Source organism: Catharus ustulatus, chromosome 7, assembly GCF_009819885.2.
Source record: "Catharus ustulatus isolate bCatUst1 chromosome 7, bCatUst1.pri.v2, whole genome shotgun sequence".
Classification (NCBI taxonomy): Eukaryota; Metazoa; Chordata; class Aves; order Passeriformes; family Turdidae; genus Catharus; species Catharus ustulatus.
The window spans coordinates 18,614,873-18,639,310 of NC_046227.1; the positions used below are offsets into that span (position 1 = coordinate 18,614,873).

The window sequence follows — 24,438 nt, forward strand, 5'->3', positions numbered from 1 at the left end:
CTGTATTTTTGATGGAATGGATTTGTTTGGGGAAGACTGGATGGGAACTTTTGATTTTATGACTACAGATACATATAGTTTTTTTTCCTTGCAATTAGTATAGAATGAAAAGATAATTAAACTATTAAACTGTTACTTGCTTCCTCTTAACTACAGAGTGTATGTTACCTAAAAATTTGGTCTCATGATAAGAAATTTTAGTTACTTAGTATATTTATTGACAAATTAAACAGTTGTCTGTGTCTATACTGTATTAGAACTGGAAACAGCACAAAGTTTATCCAGAAAGACCACTGTTTAACCTACACATAAATACTGGATGATCACTTGGCTGCCACATTACTATTGATTTGGCTGAGTGGATTAATCCAACACTGCAAAATTACACCTGTTATTTAATGAACTCATGCTGTAATTTTAGAACCTTTTGGTAGAGAAAACAGGAAACATTTCCTAATGGCAGTATTTTTTAGTACTTCAAGAGTCACGTTTGAAATAACCTGTTCTTCAAGGTCTACTGAACAAGAATGTATAAAAATGTCCATAATCTTTAGTATAAAAGGCAAGTACTCTATACAAACTCTTCAACAACTCCACTTTAGCTGGGGAAAAAAATAGATATGTGAAGAAAAAGCCCAGTGTTTGGGTGGTGAGGGTCAAAGCAGGGACACAGACATGGCACAAGACCAGCATTAAAGGTGTCTCAGGTAAGAGATGCTGACTTCACACTATGGGAGAGAATCTGAAGACCCTCTCTGTATAGTGCTTTCAAGGCAGGTTTTTCCAGTTATACATATATATTAGTGAAAGGCGTCCTATAAACTATGACATAGGTGAGTGCACTCAACAGGGGGAGAGTTTTTGAATGGGACCTAGAAAAACCAGATTTCTGAATTGTTTGATTTTTTAAAAATGCCAGTCTTCTCGACTGCCACCAGAGGCTGAGGATCCAGTAAAAGAGTGGGGAAAACTTCAATTACAATTCTTAAATTACTTATCTCTTCCTAGCTGAACACTGCTCTCATAGAGTGGCAGAAAAATCTTTTCAGGAAAGCAGTGTACAGTATGTTTCTGTGTAATTTCAAAAATTGATGCCTTAAGTGGTGCAGAATAATAGATAAATAATTAAATGCATAAATTACATGAACTACCCAAATATAAATTTCCCTCCCTCATATTCTGAAAATTAAAGTACCATCAATAAAATTATTTTAAATGCATTTCAAATATACAATATTTTCATTATGTTTTCCATCTTCACAGAACTACAAAAAGGTGAAGTCATTCTAACCATACTCTTACACCCTAGAGGCAGCTTCCTTCCCCTTCTTTACAAGGGGAATGACTCTTGCCATAGACACAACTGCTCAAGGCTAGAAAAGAGGAGCTCCTTGCCTCAGTTCTGCACATAGATTATGAAGCTGCTCCTCACCAAACACTTAACTTACTCCATATCAGCTGAAACCTCAGGAGTACTGGCTGAGGAATGTACCTTCTGCTGATTGGCCATGCCAATCAAAGCAAGCAACCCTAATCTGAGAATAAATCACATTTCACTTCAGTCTTCAATCAGCTCCTATTGCTCAGGGACAAACAGCTTGACCAGCTGTTTGAGAACCCATGACAAGATGAGGAGAAAAGATATTCTCCTCAAAGATGAGTGTGTGTCAGCATGGCCATGATTCATGAACCAGTCTAATGAACAGTATCATTTTTCTCACACTTCTGGAACCTCTGAGACAGAGGAAGAAAAAAGAGATGTTCAAATGGTTACATTTTTTGGCTTTTCCCCCTCAGTACATCTCACATTCCTACTTTCCTACTCCATATTCTACTGGCATTGAGCTGAGAGAAACACATACGAAAGACAGAAGAGTACATGGCAAAGCACAGATACTGCGACAAAGTGGAAATTCAGTAGTCTAAATTACCTAATTCTTATGTCTGGAAATAAGAACGAGACTATGATGGTGCAGTGCTGGCACTCCAATGCCCAAATGATACAGAAATCTGTGACTGAAAACCACTGACTGCTTCTTAGGAGGTCACACTAAACCACAAAGAACTGTTTTCCAAATTTTTTGTCTTAAAAAGAAGCTTGGAGAAAAATCCAAATGCTAAGCCATGCAATTTTATCTGTAATCAGACTAACTTTATAAAATGCTGTCATTCATATCAATGCACAGGAGTATGGGTCTGAAAAATAATACTCTGTCAAGATTCTTACAGACGGCAGTGGAGTAGATGCCCAGAAAAACTGAGTTGGGTTCACAATTTACTACTTTTTTCTACTTCCATTGCTTCACATGCTAAGTGTAGTTGGCACATGGAGTGATTCAGAAAGAAGCTGCTCTATAGTGCCAATGATTCTCCTTAATGAGATACAGTTATCAGTTGATTTATGAATTTCTGCTGCCTGTTCTCATTAAGGGTAAGGTAATTTGCATTCTAGAAGTAAGACTGTTTACAAGAGAACAGAGTAATCAAAATCCCTCTGAATCAAGTTTTAGAACAGTGAGGCTAGAGGTAGTTCTAGCAATATGCACAGACTTTATCCATTAAACTCTACTGCAAAGACTTAAGAGAAGGTGTTGCATCTCCAGTTTTATCTAGTCTTCCAAATTAGTATAGCATTCATCTCAGGAATTTAATATGGGAAGAGACAAAATGAACTTTCTGCTTGAGCCTTTTGATACCCTGGTGACCTCTTCCTCCTGGGAGACCCTATGCTGTTAATTTAGATACCATATGCCTCACTGGTCATCAATTCAACTGCTGCTCTCTATATTACAGCCTTCACAGGGATTTTGATCACACTGCCTATAAAACAAATAATTTCCTCTACCTACTGTTTCTCTACCAGTCAGACAAGTCTCAGCTGATCAGTATTTTCTTAAAAATACTTAGAAACAGCACAATCTATTCAGCTTTGTTCTTTCTTTTGGTATATGCTTCTCCACTATCATTTAGACACTATTTTCAGTGCTCCAGAGTAAAGCACCAACAATTGGGAAACAGCAGAGAAGGAACGCAGGAAAAAGGAAACAAAAGCTACACAGACTATGAACTAACACTACTGGTCAGATATCTGAATGTAAGCCAGCATTTTGGAAGAGGTCAGAAGCAAAAACCTAACCATTTGGATGGAGAGAAAAGGTAACCTCCAAGCAGACAGCACATCAGTGCTGAGACTGACTATAGAAGCTAAGAATGAGCATGGAATTACACATGTTAATGCTGGCGACACTGATTATGAGAATACCAAGATGAATGGAGCAGCTCAGCCTGAGCAATTGATTGAAGCTGTTTTCATCTCTGTGGGGTGTTCTTTAACATTTCACTCTATGCAGTCATATACAGCCACCGCTGACACTCAACTCATACATACATTCAACCTAGATAAGACGTGGAAACTTTGTCTCCACTTCCCCATTCTCTCCCTGCCACCAGCCAGTTTCCCTTTCTTCTTTTTGTAAACTTCTGTCAACTTGCCAAGTTTACTAGTGTCAGGGTATGTAAGGATACACCTGAGGTGTGAGAGGAATATTTTTCTGAGTAGCAGGAGTGCAGCTGCTGAGCTGGGTGGAAACAGAAAAGCAAAATCTTATGACAGTCCTGAGTAAGAAGATGGTCAAACTGCAGTGAGGATACTGCAAGGAGCATTTAATGCTTTAAAGCATATAAATGCATTTAAAGCATATATCTTCACAACTCCTCCATAAAGATGTACTATGTTATTATTGCTTTTTTATCAAAAGCAACACAGGGGATCACATACCTTGTTCTATGTTATATATTAACGCTACTGAAGAGCAGGGAGTTGGACTGATGAGCAGAGGCACACAACTTGGGACCAAATCATACAATGTTCCACCTCATTTCCCTTGCAAAATCCAAGCTTTTCTATAGCATTCCCATACCCCTGATTTCTCATCAGTCTCTTCTGACACTTGTACACTCTTTTAGCAACTTTTGAATTATAAGCAGTTGTTGATCTTTCAGACAAAGTAAATAAAGACAGAGTAAAACCCAGACAACCTTGGATATGCAGAGGGGCAACAATGAGACTGTAGAAGCAATGAGGAGACAAACATGCAGCCTATGCAAATAAAGCAATGAGCCAACACACCCACAACACTTCTGTTTCTACTCTTCCTTGGTGGACAGTGATTAGAGCATATGAAAAGTAAAAAACCAGAGCCCAACACCTTTTATAAAGACAAAATACACATCATTTCTGTAACAATGTATTGTAATATTCTGTAAAAGTCTGTATTTCTGGCTGTGCTTAACAACCAGACGTGTTTCTATAACAATGAACATACTGAGCAGAAATAACTACATACTTGCTTAGTTTTACAGCCCATCCTTTCTCTGCTTTAGCAAACTCTCCATTACAGGATTCTATCCAAGACACTAGTTTTACTTGCCAGTCATCAAACTAACCACTTTAAGTGGTGATGACCTCCCCTGCAGACAGATCTGCAAGCTTTGCTCATGAAACACCTTTGGGAATTAAGTAACACTATCATCTGCATTTCCTTGATCTCACACATGGGAGTGGTTAGAAGAGCTAATTTTCCTCCACCTCAAGTAGACCCTCTTTCTATTCCAGTTTTCTCTTCCCCTCAGTCAAGTGTTCCACCAGCTTTTTCCAGTGAGCCCTTGTACTACTGTGCATGATCATAGTAAACCTGATACACTGCAAATACATGAGGCACAAACACAGAACTATATTGCTGGATTAGCTAAGTTTTGGGATGCTGTTTTTTGCCTTACCAGCAACTTGTTGATCCATGTATGGCTGGTTTCCTCTAACAGTCTTACAGGAGTTATTTATGAAGTAACTGGCATGTTCACATAATAGAAGTCTGGAGAGTACAAAAGAGGAATAGAAGTTTGGGCTATTTTTTGCTCTTGACCATTCAGAAGAATTTAGAGGATGTGGACAATTATTTCTGTCTAACCCTTGTTCAGCACCCTTCCTTGATGTCCTAAATGCAATCCAGGTTTTGTTATTGTCCTTTACCAACATACACTGATATACAAAGAGCTAAATGAAGACTTAAAGGATATTGCGAACAAGTTTGTATTCCTGCCTCTCAAGAGTGTATGTGAGCTATTGGTAAACACAATTTTCCAGCTACTGATTAATTATTTTGTCAAAACTAAAACCAGAGTGATTTTAATGAAAGTACCCAGGTTTAGTCTGGCTGAATGGATAGATTATGTATTTAATTGTAAATGGGCTGTAAACATCTTTACACACTGAGAAAATAACAGTAACTATATTTAGATATTTGAGAGAAGCAAGGGTTTTAAAAAGATTGATCTGGAAAAATCGAACTGATACATTTTGATCTTTGGGTATTTTTCTGATATCTCTTGCTCTGTTTAATTTGAAGGAGAAAAATACGTTTGCAATATCCATGTCTGTGCAGTTTGTCTAAAGAAGCACATAATTTCTTGCAATGTAATGAATCCCAGTAAAAGGAGAAAAGTAAGTTATTTTTAGACTACATCATGCTCACAATGAAGAAAAGAATGAAAACAATCTCCTCAGATGAAGGATCACCGCTATTTTTGCTTCAATATACTTATAAAAATGATGGATAAATCAAAGAAAATGTATTTCCATCACACCATCTAGTAGAATATTTATAGAAAGACACCTGGAGAAACACTTGCTGATAATATCTATATCTCCATCTCTCTCTATATATTAATATATATAACAGATATATCTATAATCACCTACTTATGATTTTTATCACCTGCTTGGTAGTCTATCTTTTTGAAGTTAAAGCTGCTAAATTTCTAGTATACTGAACAATTACTATTTTTGAAAATTAATAATTACAGATTTTTTTTCTTGTGCTGATATTTTCTGTAAACTTATGACAGAAAAGACTTTTTCAAAGCCTACAGTAAGATATAAGATAATGATAAAGATTAGATAATGACAAGATAATCCTTTAGAAACCTGAAACTGATGAAGTACTGCAGGCCTTGGAAAAAAATGTTTTACTATGAACCATCAAAAATTGAAGATTTTTTTTTTTTCTGATCTTTGAAAGATGAACCAGATCTCAAGATAGAGATTGCAGTATTACAGCAATTTTCCATTGCAGTAAAGGTAGTAAGTTTATACCTGGAACATTTTATTTGCCTTTACTTTTATAATTCAAATTATCAGTCCATTTGTGATTTTGTTCTAAACAAACCTATTTGTAGTTGCAGTAACTGTATCACTGGACTTCTCAAGAAGCTTCCAAAGCATCTTAAAGTGGTTTTCTACTATAGTTATTGCATACATTTTAAGACACTCTGCAAAATGATTTAATGCTTTATTATAGTATATGATGAGAGAAATCTTCAAAATTTACTAAAGGTTGCCTCTACCATGAAACCTAATGGTTCATGCATTTTTTTTCTTCTAAGTCTCTCTCATAAAAGTTTTCTACTCAATTGTTCCCAAGCCCATTAATTCCCTTATGAAAGACCATTAATACCCCTCTCTTCAAGTCCATCCTTTGAATGTCTTCTTCCAAGTGTCACCCAGAAATTGGATACAACAGAGATTAGCACTATAAGAAGCCAGAGGGTGAAACAAGTAAACCTTGCCCTCTCAGAAATAACAAATAATGTGCTCTCCATTTGGTGCCATGCAGCAGTTGGAAGAGGCAGTGAAGCTGGCATCTTATCACTGCACTGTGGCAGAGACAATGAAGAATCTGTCTCTAATTCTTTTAACACAAAGGAAGAAAGAAGAGAAAGGAGAGAAAAACCACGACCATGTTTCCTGCATGTTGTGATTGAGCAGAAATAGCAACAGAAATTTGAGTAGGAAATACTGACATTTCCCAAGAAAATACCTAATAGTCCTCAGAGTATTGCCCATAGCTCAAAAATACCTTAAAAGAAAGTAAAGTAGCCTTTAATGCAGTTGAATCAATACCTGTCATAAACACTATTTCCTTTGAAAGTTTGTATCACTTCTAGCCTGTCAGCAACATTTTCAAGTACTGTGTATGTACTTCTCTTAGAATCAAAGGAAAGAAATACTTACATTCTCAAAACTTCCATGTGTAAATTTAAAAAAGAGTTTTAAAAAGAAAGCTATAAATGGAACAGTGACTAGAACTTCTTTCTGAAAGGACTGTATTGAGTAACTAATGAGTTTCTAACAGAGAAATCTCTTTCAACTTGTTTAAACCTACTGGTTTAATAACAGGTATGCTCACCTTCGACTGTACTGTTGCACAGGGAGTCCAGAATGTTGTCCTTTTTGCCTCCTATATTTTCTCCATAATTTGCAGACATAGTCTAAAAACCATTGGGATTTCCAGCTTAAGTGTAAAAAACATGCAGATCTAGGTTCAACAAAGGTAGCCATCCCTAACAGTCTCAGCAAACACAACACAGCTGACAGCTGAATGTTACCAATGGGGCCTCAGAAACAGGGCTTAACAATTTTGTTGAAGATTGCAAGTTCTCCAGCAATACTTGAGCCACAGAAGAATGCTCATTAGCTGTTATAAAAGCAAAATTGGTAGGGCTTTGTTTGTGTGTGCCTTTCAGGCCCTCCAGTGAAACACAGACACACACCAATGCATTGGAGAGTAGTACAAATTCTTCAGTTTAAATAATTTGCACTCTCTTCTTCCTCTTGATAATATGAAATCATGCTTTGTTTCAGTTAAAACCATTTTTTGCCCTACATTTAATCATGTTCTTATTTCTTTCTGTTTAGCTCCCACTAGTCTCTTTACATAGCATTCAGTATGATTTTATATTGTGAAGAAAAAAATATTCCATAGCTTGAGTTGTTTTGTCCCAGTCTTGTTTTTTAATCTTTTGTTTGATGCATGGAAAGATGCTAACCTTTTTGTACTATCTTAACTGTAGTGATCTGGGAGCAAAGCAAATGAGATTTAGTAGATATGTTTCTGTTGTCATTATTAAACTTCATATGCTTTGCTATGTAGGCAACATGTTTTATTTCTCTTAACCTGAAAGAGGTTTCTGTCTTATTGTTGCAATTTATTAAGGGCAAACAATCTAGGGCTTATAATAGGCCTGTAGGCAGAACAAAGCCCTTGTCAAATGGAAGGGTAGGCTGCTCAGCTGGGTAGCATGTAAATGTGCAAAAAAGAACTGTTCTGTTCAAAGACACTAGACATGCTTTTTAAATAAAACATCTCATATAACTGAGAGTTGCCATTTAAGTGTTGTGTTGGAAATGTTAATTAAAAAATTAATTTAAGTGAAAAAATACAGTTGCACTGTTTTTTTTTTTTTTTTTTTTTTTTTTTGTAAACTCTCAAATAAAATCCCACATATCACTAAGGCTTTTATTAGAGGTTCAACATAGTATGTTTCTCAAAAAGCTGCTTATCGTCATTTTATAACACCGTGTTATACAACTTAAGTGATTATTGTACTCACCTAGGCACACTGTGTAAACCTAATCTTATCCAAAAGGTATTTTTTGTCTCTAATATGAATCACCATGCCTGTTCTTTAACATAGTATCATGTCTCAAAAAGTAAGACAGTTTCTCATTCTACAGTTCATTTAAAATTTCTCATTATGTGCCTCTTTGCAAGAGCTGAAATTAAAATGACAGATAAAGATAACAATATAATAGGCATTTTTTAAATGCCCTGGTCCACTTGGGCACAGGCAGTTCTTCTTTCTCTTCTGTTGAAATGTATAATCAGGACAGTATCATCAATTAGATTTTTCACTTTAACTTTCCATAATGTTTCCAGACTTCTCTATTTGGCAAAGACAATCGGGACAGATTTCTTTATTTTTTCCTCTGGCCTAAAACTCAAAACCCCCCACTTTCCAAACTGTTACCACCGAAGAGTTTATTAAATGGCTGAAAAAGACAGCTGGTCCCACCATCTGTTAAAAATTTTCAGGGGCCAAATGAAACAGGTTACACCTTTAGCCATGCCAAGTCTTCCAATACCCCCTCCCTCTCACAGCCTGTGGAGGGCTAATCTGAATTTCACGCTCTGATTTTGCTATTGCTAATGTCTGAGCTTCTTATGTGTGCTTCTTGTAGTTGCTTATATTAGTTCTCTAGCAGTATCAAAAGCTCCCCTCTCCTTTCAACCTAGCTCATTTGCAATCAACGGAATCCTGGGTCTATAGTCTCCTTTACAATAAGATACTGTACCTTGAAGGAAACCCACAGAGAACCTAATATCTTACTTTTTTGGAGCAACAGAGAAAACCAGGAGTACGTTTCTGTTGTTTTGCAGCCACTTTTCTATAAATGCTAATGGAAGTAATTCAGATGTGCCAACAAAGACAGAATCTGCAACACACTGCAGGTGTGAGGGGGCTGAAACAAAAGGGATGCTAACCCTAATGGTATTTCTTGTCATTAACAATTCTTTGATGTTCATACTCGAGACTCTCTTTTATCTTGCAGTTTTTCAGCCATCTTTGTTAACATGCAGTGCAACTAAACCTTTTTTTCCTTAACCTTTAAAGACATCTGCAAAATGTTTATGCTAAGTTAGTTTCCATAGCATCTATCTGTAACACACATTGAAGTAAAATGAGATAAAGCTTGCAAGGTTATTACTAAAACATCAGTAAGTTCCTATCATTAAGTGAAAGGAGTAGATCAATAAAAAGAAGCTCTTAATGTTACTTTAATAAGGATGAGTTTCTTGTAACAGGACTGGGGGATTAACTTCAGTGTAACAGAAGCAGTGTTTATAATATAGCAGCTATGTTGATAAAAACCAGTTTGTTTTACTTGTACTCGTTAAAAAGAACTAAAAATATCTGTAAGTTCCTGTATTAAAAAAAACATGTCACAATATAATATATTTAAAGACATTCTAATTTTCCAGAAGGGATTTCTCTACCACTAAGTGGGCAGTGGCATTCAGTCAAGGAGCTGTAGGTGGAGATTCTCCACATCCATCTGTCTTTCCATGACTTACAGATGGAAAAACACCGTTGTCTTTTAAAATGTTCAACTCAGTAGGATGACAGCAAAATGAAATGAACAATCAAAGCACACAAGATGCCAATCTGAGCTACTGCACAGCACTACTAGCAAACCCAGCATTTTGCTCTCATCCCATCGGTCATGTCCTGTTAGATCACATCCCATTTTATCATGGTCTGTTGCATTATTGTTGCAGTATGCTGGAATGTTAAATGAACAACCTAATCAATCAATACCAATTTCCAATTGGAACTTAGCTGTAAATCTGTACTAAGTTGAAGATGCCAGATACTGTAACAAAAGTCATCAACAGTTAGAGTCTTATGAAGCCTCATATTTTGTTTTTCTTTCAAAACTTCATTTCTAACAGGTCAATCGAATCAAATAAATTAAAGTATGTGTCTGCATTAAGTAAGCACTTACCTTTGAATTTAGATGTAAACTTCCATCAAACTAATCCTACAGAACAAGAACTGAATCTCATTCCTGGGGTAATAGACACTACAAAACTAAATGTTTCTGTTTCAAAGACCACGATCTCAGTGAGAGCCATTTTGTCATAGAAGCATTTACTTAATCTCTGTAGGTGTGGAAATGTGTTAATTTATTACTGATAACAGGGAGCAGCAGCAAAACCAAAAATCACTAAATAAACCACGTCACACAATTTTGTAGAAGTACCTCCTATCCATTCCTTTCCCTTTGCTAAAGGCCCCAGTGTAGCCTCTTCATTTCATCATTTGTACCATGACGCTGTACTCCAGAACCCAGCTTTCTGAGGATCACTTCCACCAGAACCTCAAGATTCTGCTACCCCTGTCCTGGCCTCAATCATCTCCACTAGTGAGACAACAAGGAGCCCTCAGTTCTCCTATTCCAGTTTTAGACAGGTCTTCATCAGAGATTTGCCATGATCAGTAGCACAACAATTTTTGGATATAGTTGGGACAGGCCAGCCTGTCTCCCAGCACTGAACTCCAGCCCAATGGATGATAGTCTTTATTGTCGTGATATTGCTTCACTTACAGATTGAGATGAGATTTTCACTGGTAATGGGTCAGAAACTGAGGCTTGGATCTTTTACAGAAAAAAGCACATGTTGATCTACCTACATGCCATCTCCATTTGCCAACTATATTATAAAATCCTAGTCAAATTACTGAAAAAATAATATCTCTCTGCAATTTAATTAAAAAATAAGCCTGCTAAACAAAAGCAAAGGATTTATCTATTACTGGCCTGATCAATAATATGTAATCTGGTTTCTGGAAACATTACTCCAAGATACCCTTTTCACTTATCTGCTCCTATGTCCTTTAGCATCACAGCGTGAGTACTACAATAAACAGTTCCATGATAACAAAATGCATACATTTACTGTTCTGGCTGACCTTGGATTTATACACAAAATAATATCCTATAACTCTTGACAAATCTATTACATCAGTTAGGCAACACCCTAACAGTCACAGTGCTCTATTATTATGAATTGTCAATGTTCTCCTTCATCTGTTCCAGTCCCCATCACAAATGAGACACAAAGCCTCTCACTCAGTTCTGTAATCTTTAGCTCTGATCCAGAGTGCTGCTCCCTAGCCTTTGGTTTTCACAGCATCCTGTGCTACTTTTGTCAGTTTGGGAGAACTGCTTTGTTGTCAAGCAGAAACAGTTTCTGTAAAGTATGCATTCTGCTACAACTCCTCCTAGGGTGAATACTGTTAAAAGACAAGGTGTGTTATCGAAATGTATTTCTGGTGTTAACAACAAAACTGACATTACGTCTCACATTTTGTTGTCAGAGTTAAAAACAGGATGGATAAGTTTAGTATGTGCCATGTCTCGTGCAGAGATCTGTACACTGAAACCGCTTACCCATTTCTCATAGGAAGATACTTTTGTACCATATGGCTTTATTTTCAATTGTATACGCTATATTTATCTGGTTGAAGACATTAAAAAATGACAGACTTTGGCTGTCTCTCCAAATTCTCCTTCTATTTTGAGACAATGAAAAAAGGAATGGGAAATAAGAGTATGGTAGACTTATTTATCTCATTGCTAACTATTTTACAACAAAATAAAAGCAATACTCCTATATAATTACAAATCTTAGAAGGGGATAAACATTCAATTATATTTTTTAAAAGATTAAATGTTTAAATTGGGACTTAAATCTCATTTTCACATCAATTTTTATATGGTGTAAAACAGATAGTAGCACCCAGTTTCACATCATTTACAGCCAGATTTTATAAGCTTCTAAGTAACAACAAGTCCTTGGATAGTCTGATAGGGGCCACTTAAAAGACCTTCAGTGCACAAAAGCCCTTTCCACAACTCTTACAGTGTATGGGTGAGGGAGGTCACGTTGAGGGCAAATTTAAGATGGCTGCAATTTACTCCTATTCTAAGGTCCCTTTATGTTACTAAAGTGATGTAAATGTTTAAGTCAGAAGCACATTTAAAATTACCAAATGAAAGGGGCTAATCTCCAAAAGCTCCCTGCCCGTTTTTTTTTTTTTGGCACAGAGACAAGTTTTTAAGCTGCCATAACTGAAAGGCAGAAATTGTCCTTAGCAAGAACCAGTTTCTATTGCCATTAAGGTCTACAGAAGAAATCTAATAAAATCCCTTGTTGAGTTTCATCCTTTTCTCTTCCATCTGCTGAAAACTGTTTAATATATTACACACTGTCTAAGAAATTTTCTTTTTCCTAACAGGATTTAAACTCTTTACTGTTATAAAATATTAAGAACAGAATATGTTATGAACTATTAAGCAAAATACATCAATATTTCAGGATAATATACATGAAAGCAAATAAATCAGAACAATGCTTCAGTGTTATGAAAGCCAAATGAGAAAATCTAAGCAGTTCTTGATGACATGCTTCCACTGACCAGGATCATCACACTGACGTACCTCCTGTACTCCCTTTCACAGACAAATCAATCAACCCAAACACACACTTCTATCAATATGATAACAGAAGCTCAACTCTTTGGTCAGTCTTAGTGTGACTGCCTGGCTCTACAGCAAGGCTTTTAATAATCAAAAGGCATACATGTGCTCTAAAATCAGGATGAGAGAAAACCACCTCACAGGGTCATATGCTGAGGATGAAGTGCAAACAAACAAGGAAAGGAGGTAAGTCAGGAAAGAATAAAATAGACAGACTGACTTCATGCACAGTGTTTAGCTAAGAAGCAAAAAAGAAGCTAAGAAAACATACTACTCAACAGCAGCTTTTAAGTAGCAAATTCAGTATTAAAGTATTAGTGACATTAACTAATTTGAAGAAGTATAGCAGATGTAGATAGTGGCATTGCATATAACAAGGAAAATACTGTATTCTACCCTTTCCATGCAATTAAAGACTGCCTAAAATCTCTTTGAAGTCCATTTCTGATGGCTGAGATTGATAAGAGCTTAACAATTGGAAGAAGAGAAAGGAAGAAATGTAAGTGATGTACTTAGAGAGTTCTTGCATTTTGTCTGTGCTTTATCTTTAATGTTCTGAAGCTGCTCTTGTTAACTGGAGCCCCCATTCAGCAAAGCACTTAATCACATGCCAAAATTTTATTGATTTCAATGGGACTTTGGCTTAAGTGCTTCACTGAATTATATATTATTTTTCACTTTCCCTTATTTCTTTATGAACTTAACTACTCAGTATTGTATCACTCAGTCTAAGGTAAACTGTTGGTTTTAGGCAGGTGACATAATACCTATCTGGAAACCTCACTGTCATTTAATTAACACAATTGATAAACCCTTAACTATGCAAAATGATGTGAATTGCAGTAATAACAAAGCTTTACTTTCCCAAATAGCTTTCAAAAAGGAAGGATGGAACTAGAAGGCATCAATATTGCTAGAACTCTCTGTGATCTATGCCAATGGAAGAGTAGAGCAAGTCATTTGACTGTTTAAAAGTAATCTTATTTTTCATCCAGATACGTTACAAATTAACTGAGAATTTATTCATTGCATAGGAAAAGTTACATAATTTTTGATGAGTTATCATAGCATATACTCATTCTTGTTACATTTTGACAAAATGTAAAGAAGCTGATCTGTACACATCCATTCATATTAGTTTCCATTTCTATTTGCGCTGCATTTTTTAATGCCATTAATTCATCTGCAGCTATTCACCAATTCTCTGTTGTTTAAGGAGTTCCTAGATTTCAAAGGCTCTTAAGGGCCTTTAAAGTAAACCTATCTAGATGCACATCAGATTAGAATGAGGAGTGTACTGAAAGACTCCAGTGTCTTTCAGGATTGTAATTTCCAGCTTCAAACTTCTCTCACATTTTGGGTGAAGAATGACTGAAGAATTTTTCTTCCTGGAATCCTTTGCTCACCCTCATCTGCCCTGCTTAATTTCTGTGTTTGTCAGAAGAAACAAAGTTTTTGTGGAACTATCTAATTCATTAGCTTTACTTCTTTTGAACCCTATTCTGGTTTAGGAATATTGTGACGCACTTGGGTCTCATTTCTCATGCTCCCTTTTCCTTGCCCTGTGGTCAAAAAGATGATGCCAATGAACATTGATAGTAAGAAATTAGGTATCTTAAGGAACAGGTGTGAGGTGCATCTCCAATAGGAAGATCTATTTGCACAGATCAGGCTAAACTTACTGGAGCAGAGATAAAACCAAGGTTCATAACTAGGTCTGTAAAATAAATGGTCAGATTAAATCAGTATGGTTTGTCAAAAAAGAAAAAAAGAATAATTTTGAGCAAATAAGTAAGGCAGTAAATGTGAACTTTTTATTTCCAAAAGTTTTTGACAAGGGCTTGCCTGGAAAAGAAGCAAAGAATGGTCACAGATCAATATTGTGTTTCTATACCAGAAATAAAAGAGCAAGGTGAAATAGTTGGCTTCTGCCATGGAAACAGTAACTGTCAAAGAATCTCAGCACCCTGTAGAAGGTCACATACTGTTTCATTAAGGATTTCAAAGAAAGTGATAAGCAAGTAGAAAAATTTGCAGGTGACTTTTTTCTCCCCCTTGCTACATACATGATGGCTGTGGAAATGTAGGAGTCATTGGAGCCCAGACATACAGCTTAAGGAATAAATTAAATATTTGCATGGATAACAAGAATAACTATCACAATAATGGTTTCAGTCACAAGGACTATATGAAGCAGTGTGTGAAACACTAGCCTTAAAACTGTTTTACTTATTATATTTGAAATAATTCCTTGAGTTAGACTTATAGTAAAATAATACTTTATAAGAAAACTATTTGCAAGGTAAACTGAGACACAATCATATTTTAAATTATTGTACTCTGTACATTTTTCTAGTGTTAAAAGCCATACACAGCAGAGAAAGTTATAAAGGACAATGTTTAATATCAGTCTAATGAAATACAAAAGGTTTTCACTATGACCCCAAATTAAAATTTTAATACAGTGTTCTTTTAATCTAGTTCAGTTCCTTGATCTTACTTTTCACACAGCTCTACCAGCAGTTGTGCCAGCACAACAGAAGGGATGGCACAGGGTGGGAACAGCAGCCGGGGGAGGGGGAAGCAGGAAAGAAGGGCTCAGAATTGGATAAACTAACCTTGCTGCTAAATAAATGCGTCCATTGTTAACATCCACAAATACAGGTAGTGCTGCTCCCCTTCACTGCAATTGTTTATAGAAATGCAGCTAAATGTGACAGTGTACAGCTGCAAGCCCAGGTCTAAATCAGTGAACTAAAGTAACTAGCTAACATGGTATTTTTAATATACCATATAAACACACATAAACTAAGTTAACTGGAAGAGCTTATCAGTAGGAAAATACTCTTACCAGTATTAGTCAATAGAATGAATGAGGTTCAGCTTTGAGCAAAAGACACATCTCTTGAAGGAGGAGATGGAGAACTGAGAAAACTGTCATCTTCAGGGGTAGATTCAACAGCTGACAACGATTCGTAATACTCATCCTCTCCATCCAGTACTTTGATTTGGCTTGAAAGCAAACAAACAACACTCCTTAAATTAAAATTTAACTCTGTCAATATCTTCATAAATAGAAGCTAATCTGTGGATGTAAAATAGAAAAGCCCTAGTATAAGAATGGAAAAAAAAAAGATGGGATGATTTGATGAGAAAGATACAGCTTTTATACATATTCCAGCTGCTATTACATTTTATATTCTGATCTAAGGATCAGGGAAATGCAGTATCATTCTTTCAGTTTGGGTGTACAGAATGATAGAACAATTTTTCGCATCAAAAGGGCATTTAATTTGAGCAATGTGGCTTTTTTTGTCTGTGTATGTTACACAAGTAGGATATGATTTTGGTATCATATTTCAGATGACGGTTTGCTGTGAATATGAGCCAAATACCACATCATCAATTTTTGGGAAAAGCCCTATTGACATCAAGGGGCTTTCATTTTTCAGTGATGTATGATGAGCACTGCAGTCTCATGTTAGTGTTTTTGTTCCAGAACACAAACTTTTTTAAACTAGGGTAGGGAGAGAAAAACCAAATCTTTCACAGATATCCAAAATTTTAGGCTTTAACCTTGACTCAAAGACCTCTTGTTCATACAGTTACAGTCAGAAGATTAATAAAAACCAGAGGAAAAAATACAGAAGGTTCTGGTAAATTTTTGGACTAAATGTGTCTGTAAGACCAAGCTCCCATGAGTTCTCTCTGGTCTACGTGATCAGGGAAGGAAATATTTTGGCAGTTATACAGAAGCCAGCCTAGTTTCTTCTACCTATACCTGGTGTTATGTAACTGCTCATGTAGCAATGAGAACAGACTCAGTTCAACAGGGAAGGAACAACTCCCCTTTGTGCAGAGTGGCCTCTCTGTCAGCTCCTCGCATGTGCTCCTGCAGGAAGACAGAGGTGAGTGTGCTTCTGTGGGGCTGGCAGGGCTTATGGCACTGTTCTAGGTCACAGGCCTTCAGTTCTAACACCCTTCATCTGGCACATTTCACTAGTGTGAAACACACTTTAAAAATATGAGCAATGCTTGCTATTTTTTGGGTAGTAATGGTTCACAGAGAGAGCTGGGGAGCATATTTTGTAAGAATCACTTCTAGTGTCTGCAGACAGCAGTGCATATAAGTTTTACATTTGCTTGTGCAGAAAATGTCCAATGTCAATGCACAGAAATATGTTAATTGTTTATTTTTAGAAACCTCTCTAGAAAGTTTTGCATATTCTGTAATATCACAAAGGACTTCTTCTGTTTACAGTTGCTTAGAACTAAGAAGATAGATATTTACCCAAGTTTTCTTGGCTTCCTCTTGCTCCCTTGATATTCTAGAGTTCCCTGTGGAGAGGGCCAAGAACATACAGTCAAAGCAAAGCAGCAAGTCGTTAATTTTTAATTCAAAGTGATTTTGTGTTGAATGCAAGCAGATGCTGATAATATCAGAAGTCACAGCATAATTTTTTTGATCAAAGGGCTCAAGTGAGCCTGATGAAGCATGCATCTTGCTCGTCTTTGATAAACCACATCAATTATTCACCGTGAAGGCAGACATCCTGACATGAAAGCAACAGATAAAGAGCATAAGCACATGTTCAAGACGAGAGCAGAAGAACGTGGGGGTGGGGCTGGAGGGGCTGAAACAGGTATTAATAACAGAATTATTAACTGGAAACAAAGCCAGTAAAACAGCTTTATTGCCACTTTGAACTCACATTTAACTGGTTATAGTACATGTTATCCTCAGGGCTATTCAGCATTTTGGGCTGCTGACATCGTCGACGAGGTGTTCTCAGCTTCTGTTCAAGACAGTTTTCTGAACCTACAGTAAGATAACACAATTTAGTTTTAAGCTGTGCCAGGTGCTGTGAACGTCCTAGCACATTTTAGTCTGTAAACAGTCTTTTTTCTGTCCTATTTAGTCCAGGATTTATTAGCAAGTCTGTTCTATCCAAAGTAAGCAAACAGAAACTTGGGAATCGTTGCTTTCTCTTTTGAAACTTAGTTCAAATGCAAGTTTTGATGCAGAACTTAATTTTCACTTTTCAACATTTTTTATTCTTCCATGTATCTATATCACACAGTTCCTTACCCTTTCATGTTTTTTCTTAATATCTTCTGTTATCTAAGCAGGAAATGAGGTATATTGTGACTAGCTAGGAACGTATCATTCAGCAGCAACAAAATAGTTTTTCTACAGTAGACAGTAATAAAGTCCCTTGACTGATGAGACTTAGTCTATTATCAACATTTTCTTTATATAAAAAGGCTACCTTCTTGACATAGTTCTCTATTTAATCAGATTAACTGAATCAGTTTGGAATTACACTTTCTTCATATAATTTGTATGTGCTGTAAAGTTACAGTTGCTTAAAGTTATCTGGAAAGCAGAAATTAAAGATGAAGGAAGCATTTCAGAAGGGTTTCTGAAAAGAACTAACGGTTTGCTAAGTTGGTTTTTTGTTTGTTTTTTGCTTTTTAAAAAATTTTTTAAATTTTTTTTTTTTTTTAGTATTATGGAGAAAAGACATTATGGTGTGCTATATTCTATTTTACCAGGCCTTTTCCATGGTACATACTTTGGATTACAGGGTAACAATTATCAGGATAAGTAAGTTATTACAAGGTACTGTGGAGGTAAGGAAAGGTGATTGACTTTTCAAATAATTCTCCCAATGCTTTTGACTTTTCTCATATCTCTCTGTTAAAAATTATTTTAGTGACAGTATGAATAAAAACAGGGTTTGGCAGCACCGAAGAAAAAATATACATCTTATACGTTTGCATTCCATACTGCACAAGGAACTCACTCCTATACAAAAGGCCAGCACAAGGATCAAGTAGCATGAGTTCCTTTAAACATTTCCAAACTGAAGTTAATATGGCTTTTGCAGATGTAGGGCTCTAATCTCACAAATCCATTGACAAGATCTGGCCTTAAGGAACAGGTAACATTACAAAGGAGGTTTATTAAGCACTCAGGCTTATAGATTGTACCTGCAATTTGAACGAGGTAGAGGAGATGTTTGAACTTTGGCCTTTTCAGCCAAAAGATTGACTGTTCTGAGAAATTTTCTCTTTCAGTTTTTTCTGCTCAACAACAAAATTTAAAAAATACTAATTTCCTCTCAGTGTGCAACTGCAATGTCTACGTGGGAGAGGAGCACTTGTTCCATTTCACCACAACACCTGGGAGGGATGGTGGGTTAAATAACCACCAGGGAACTGACTGCAGAGCTGGGTCTAAAATTCAAACCAAATTTTATAGAGAAAGGTTATATTTATCCACTAATAAAATAACACACTGCTGCTAAAATAATATGCTGCTTGCTAATTTAATACCTGATGCTTCAATACTTCATATTTTCAAGTTAAGTAAACCTTTATATTTCTGCTAAAGAGATTGTGATGACTGAGCCAGAACCTTTGTTACTTGCCTGTATTGTAAACAACCAGACAAGGCAGAAGCTGTACCAGAAAATACTTCTGAGAAAATTTGGTGCCCAAATAATATCTTTTTCTTTGGAAGTTTTTTTCATTATGATTCAGATAGGATGCAAATGCAATTTTATTCTCCCTGAAGTCTGAAAATGTTGCAGAAGACCTGTCCTAACTACATTCTAGCCTCTCTCTTCTTTGAAAATTACTCAAATGATCTTAGAGCTTTGTGTCTCAGGATGTCAGGGTCTGCAATTTTTGCAAGCAATATTTTCAGTCACAAGGCCATCTGAGTTTTTTCTTACAGTTATATAGTTTTTGAATACCTCTCTATGAATATTTTTTATTCTAGAAAGAGGCTGATATGAGCTCAGGTACTCACGGTTTTGCATAATTTCACACACCTCTCTGCAGCTTGCCAGAAGTAAAGACACAGCACACAAATATTTAGAAATTTTTAAATGGTACAATAATGTGATGAGGTAGTTCTTTTCCTTTCCCCTAAGTGCTCTTGAGGCCTTCACAATTTTTTTCAAAAGATACATGTACCTCAGCTGGGGTTTTATAATGTCTTTTATTCATTAGGATTCTGAGTCACTAATATTTTGCTCTACCTTTTTATCCTGACACTTAATTATTTCTGTGTATCCTACGGGTGGTCTGCAGCTTGTGTTCGCCAAAGGAAATACCCTTTCAGTCGGCCCATTTGTCTCAGTTGCACACTACATGAACAGGACAAAATCTGGTAACATTTATCATAAACTACCATATCTGAAGAAAATGGTATTAACATGTGCTCAACACTCCGCAGTTGAATAGGCATTTTAAGTGCTGTTCTAAAATATTTTGCTTTGATGACAAACTTAAAGCCACCAATAAGAAAAAGGCACTTTTAATTTAATAGCAATAGTAACAGTACCAGTATCGTTAGCAAGGTATTGTCTATACTGCACAGAAATTGTGCCAAATGCCTCTGGCTTCTTAGTTTGCTACAAATTTAGAGAACAAATGAGAGGGTGAGCACATAAACTTTCTTCAGGTTGTCCTTTAGTACCACTTTTTAAGAAAGAGATCTGACCCCCTTTTGTCTGGAAGAAAACCTTTTCTTGTAACCGTGAGCACAGAAATTCCTTAGGTTACAATTTGATAAACTCCTTACTGCAGCGCAGAAATAACAATGAGTAGGCAAGTCGCTTTCTGCCAAATGCTCTATGGCAACCGATCTAAGCATAGGGTAGCTGAGGTTCTGGGCATCCTCGTCTCACTTGAGCTCAGGGAGGCTGACACGTGGGTGAGCAGGCTCATGTGGATGCTTCCCTAAAGACACCACAAAATTGATGCGGCTTACAGTGAAGGCAAATAGAATCTCGCTACTGGATCAATCTGTTGGAGTAGAAAGTATTCATAAGTAAAGAAAGTGATGGTGTTTCTGTTCAGTCCTCTATCCTTTTAATTTCTTTGATATATAAGAGCTCAAGCCAAAAAAACAGGACTTGCAGAGCTCAGAAAGATTAAAAAGATATCTTTTTTCAAGTAAATGGGAAGTCAAATATTTGAGATACATTTTTATGAACTGGGAATTACAGAGTTAGAAAGCAGTGTCTCCAGGAGAGACTTGGGAACTGAAGAAATTCAGCTGAATATGAAATAGACTGGGTGCAAAGAAGAGAAGACTACTCAACAGAACCAGAAAAACAGTTCTATTGTTGTGTACAGAATTATTTTAAAGTGGATGCAAAAAAGGGAAGAATGCTTTGAAAACAGGAACGATTTGAACTCTGAAAAATCTGCCACATGGTGAGAAATATAAGACTGTTCTACTTTATTCTTTTCAAAAGAAGCTGAAGAGGTGGTCTGAATATAGAAGGTGGAGGTGTTTTCACATTCAAAAACAAAAGTCTAGACCAACTAATGGTCAGAAGCAGAAGAAAAATTTAGACCAGAAATACAGCTACAGCGCATACTGAAAGCAATCAATTAGGAGAAAAAATATTTAGAAGTATGATGGAAACTCAGGTTGAGACTAGAAGCTTTTAGGAAAGGCATGTTTTGACTTAAGCATAAGTTAAAAACTATTGAAGATGTGGTACAGATCACATCTAGGTTAACAAGAATTTCTCTAATGTGATTTTTATCAGAATTCTCAGTCTGCAGATGATCTGTATTGGTCTTTTAAATTCTGGGATATAGTTTCTGAATTTCCATGTGATTCTTCTTCTTTGTTTTCTTATGGCTGAAATGGAAATATTTTTCTTCAATTAGCCATCATATCCATTATACTCACACTTTAAATGACATCTCTTGGTTTGGTGATGATTAGCACATTTCTTATCTCTTATCTTATTTAGAAGATTTTTCTGTTTAAAAATCCATCCTTTCCATAAGCTGCAAAGGGCTCTTCCAGAAATGCACAAACTGCCATATAGCAAGATTTAACAAAGGACTTCAAATAGCTCTTTAGCACTGATAAACAGACTTTCACATTTAAGATTTGGGCCCTGACCAGTACTTTCAAAACAGCAGCAAAAATGTATTTTTCTAATAACTTCCCATGGGGCAGATGACTTCACTTGATATTCACTGAAGATCTCATCTTAGATGTCCTTATTGTCCTGATTATCTTAGTATTGAAAGCATGGGTACCAGGCACTGGGCAGCCATGTCAGAGGAACAGAATCATCAGATTTTGCTGCTGAAATGAAGTTAGGGTCCCCACAAATTCTTAATGACTTAACTCTTGCTTCAAAAACCTCTTGATGCTGATAATCTTGCCAAGCATTGTTAATTTTTCCTATATGTTGAATTCTGCATAGAAATGGTGAGAAACCAGCTTAACTGCATTTGGAACTTGTAAAAACCTTGTGAATCAGGCTGTTTTAAGGGTGGTGCAGTTCACCTGGGGGGGTCTAAACACTGGTTGACATCTTACTTTTTTTGCAAGGAATGCACACAAAGGTTCTTTGCCAATGTGTCAGTGCCCCAAAGGGGTAGTGTTACCAATTCCCTTGCTGAAGGGAGTTCATCCACCACAATACATATTAAAGAGTGGAGCTGAGTATACTCATTTTCCTTCTGAAGCCATTTACCCACAGCATGTTTGGGAGGGGTTAGTCTTGCCTCCTTTTCTGCTATAGGTGAACACAAAGCTAGTATCACAGGAAGGGTAGTTTTTTCCTAATTACTCAAACAAGGAGATTTAGAGTACGAGAAGGGGCAGTTTGTTGAAGGAAAGGTAACGGGGCCATTTAAGGAATCATATATATTAGTAACAGAGTAAGCAAATACAGTAGAGAAATCACTATGACCAAGAAAAATAGTAAGCATGTAGCTAATTTCCAATCTATAATATCAGATGAAACATGAAAGTGCAACCCTTAATTATAAGCAAATATTAGCACAGACTCATGGGATCTCATCATAACATCTCAAGGTCTACATTCATGAAAATTTAAGCAATGTTTAAAATCATGTTAATTTGTTCTTTGTTTGTTTCTTTTCCTGCCAGTCTAATTTATTCCAAAAGACTTTGGTTCTCAAGCCTGGATATATTGATCATGCCTATGTAAAGCATTGTTATAGCCTGGGGAGAAGACTTTTGTGGAAAAACGTGTCTTTGTTCTCCTTTGATAATTTATATGTATTTTGATGTTTTCAAGTTTCCAGTTTTGAATCATTTTTCAAGGCAGCGAGTTAATTTCACTTTTCTTCTTGAAGTCTTAGGCAAATGCAGAAATGACCTCACAGACAGTGATAATATACATCCTCCTCCTGGACTGGATGCTAGTGGATAATTATGTACAGCATGTTGACTTCAAGGAACAGCTACATTTTCCTGTGTGCTATGCAATTCTGCTCAAGGAGTGGACTCAAGGGACCAATGATTCTGGTCCCACTCATATCAGTGTTAAATGGGACTGACCGAACATTCACTTATGCAGTAAAAACTGCTTCAAACTAACTAGACTTCATGATTTTCATTATTTCAGCTTTATTTTTAAAAGAAGTGATTTACAAAAGGCACACAATGCTATTTGGCTGTAAGTGTACATACTCATACAAATTGTATTTTCCTTCCTTTTCCACTGCCATGATTCTCCACCATTTGCACAGATTTGTATCATACCTCAAGTGCAAAAAAGGAGTAAAATGCAAAACGGGAGTAAAATGAAAAATGTGCCTGGGAAGCAGAGTGAGTACTCAAGCAGTTAGTCCCCACTGAGTTCCTGCTGCATCTGCCTGTCATACTCAATCCCATTAGCCCAGAACTATCCTGCATATCCCTGTGCTAAGTGCTCATACTTCAGTACGAGCAGACATGAAGAGATACCTGGCCCAGACCACAGGGTATTTGTACATTGCCTTTTAATGCTATCAACTATAAAGCAGAAACAAGGACAGGATAACAGCTCTATGTAGCTTCACTAAACACATACTGTGGAGTAATATGTGGCTTCATTCAGAAATAATGAAGTTATTGTGTCTATGTGACATACTATAAATTCAATTATATTATGATATTTCAGCAAAAATGCTGGAGGCTGATAGAAAATAAACACACTGTCTCTCTAAGACTTTAATCTCAGTACAGGCAAAACCACACCAAGAGACAACAACATAGGGTAGAAGAGAATAAAGACCAAGACTCCTTGGTGACTTCAGTAATAAGATATGTCTTCATTATGTTCTTTTCCCTTCTGAGGTTAGAAAGAGGGAAAAGAGAAAACTATAGGAAAAAGAAAAAAAATAAACTATTTAGTAAGGTACTGAGAAACTAAAGAAAAGAAGAAAAGGGAATAAAACCCATTAATGTGAAGCAGTAGAATCTATGTTCTGGCATCAAAGGATTAAATTAATCTAGTAACATCAGGAGCCCTGAGGCATATTGACATAATACTATAAACAATTGTAACTATCCAGAATATTTCATGCTTACCTACCAGTAGCTTCAGATGTCCAGAAATGTTCAATAAGGTCATCTATTCTGTTGATATAATGAGATCTAGTATGATGGGAACTATTCCTGCCACCAAATTCTCTTGGTCCCTTCCAGTACATAAGACTGT

At 36.3% G+C, this 24,438-nt stretch overlaps 1 protein-coding gene across 5 annotated transcripts in view; it reads right to left on the reverse strand.

Moving 5' to 3' along the window:
* MYO3B (myosin IIIB) overlaps window positions 1-24,438 on the reverse strand; it is a 220,684-nt gene that overhangs the window by 730 nt on the left and 195,516 nt on the right. For all 5 annotated transcript variants that reach the window (XM_033065215.1, XM_033065218.1, XM_033065217.1 and 2 more), the window contains 3 exons: window positions 17,653-17,759; window positions 17,232-17,278; window positions 15,792-15,952 (listed from right to left, as the gene is read on the reverse strand). In XM_033065215.1, the coding sequence (XP_032921106.1) occupies window positions 15,820-15,952; window positions 17,232-17,278; window positions 17,653-17,759 (287 nt within the window). In that variant the 3' untranslated portion in view covers window positions 15,792-15,819. The remainder of the gene's footprint in view (window positions 1-15,791; window positions 15,953-17,231; window positions 17,279-17,652; window positions 17,760-24,438) is intronic.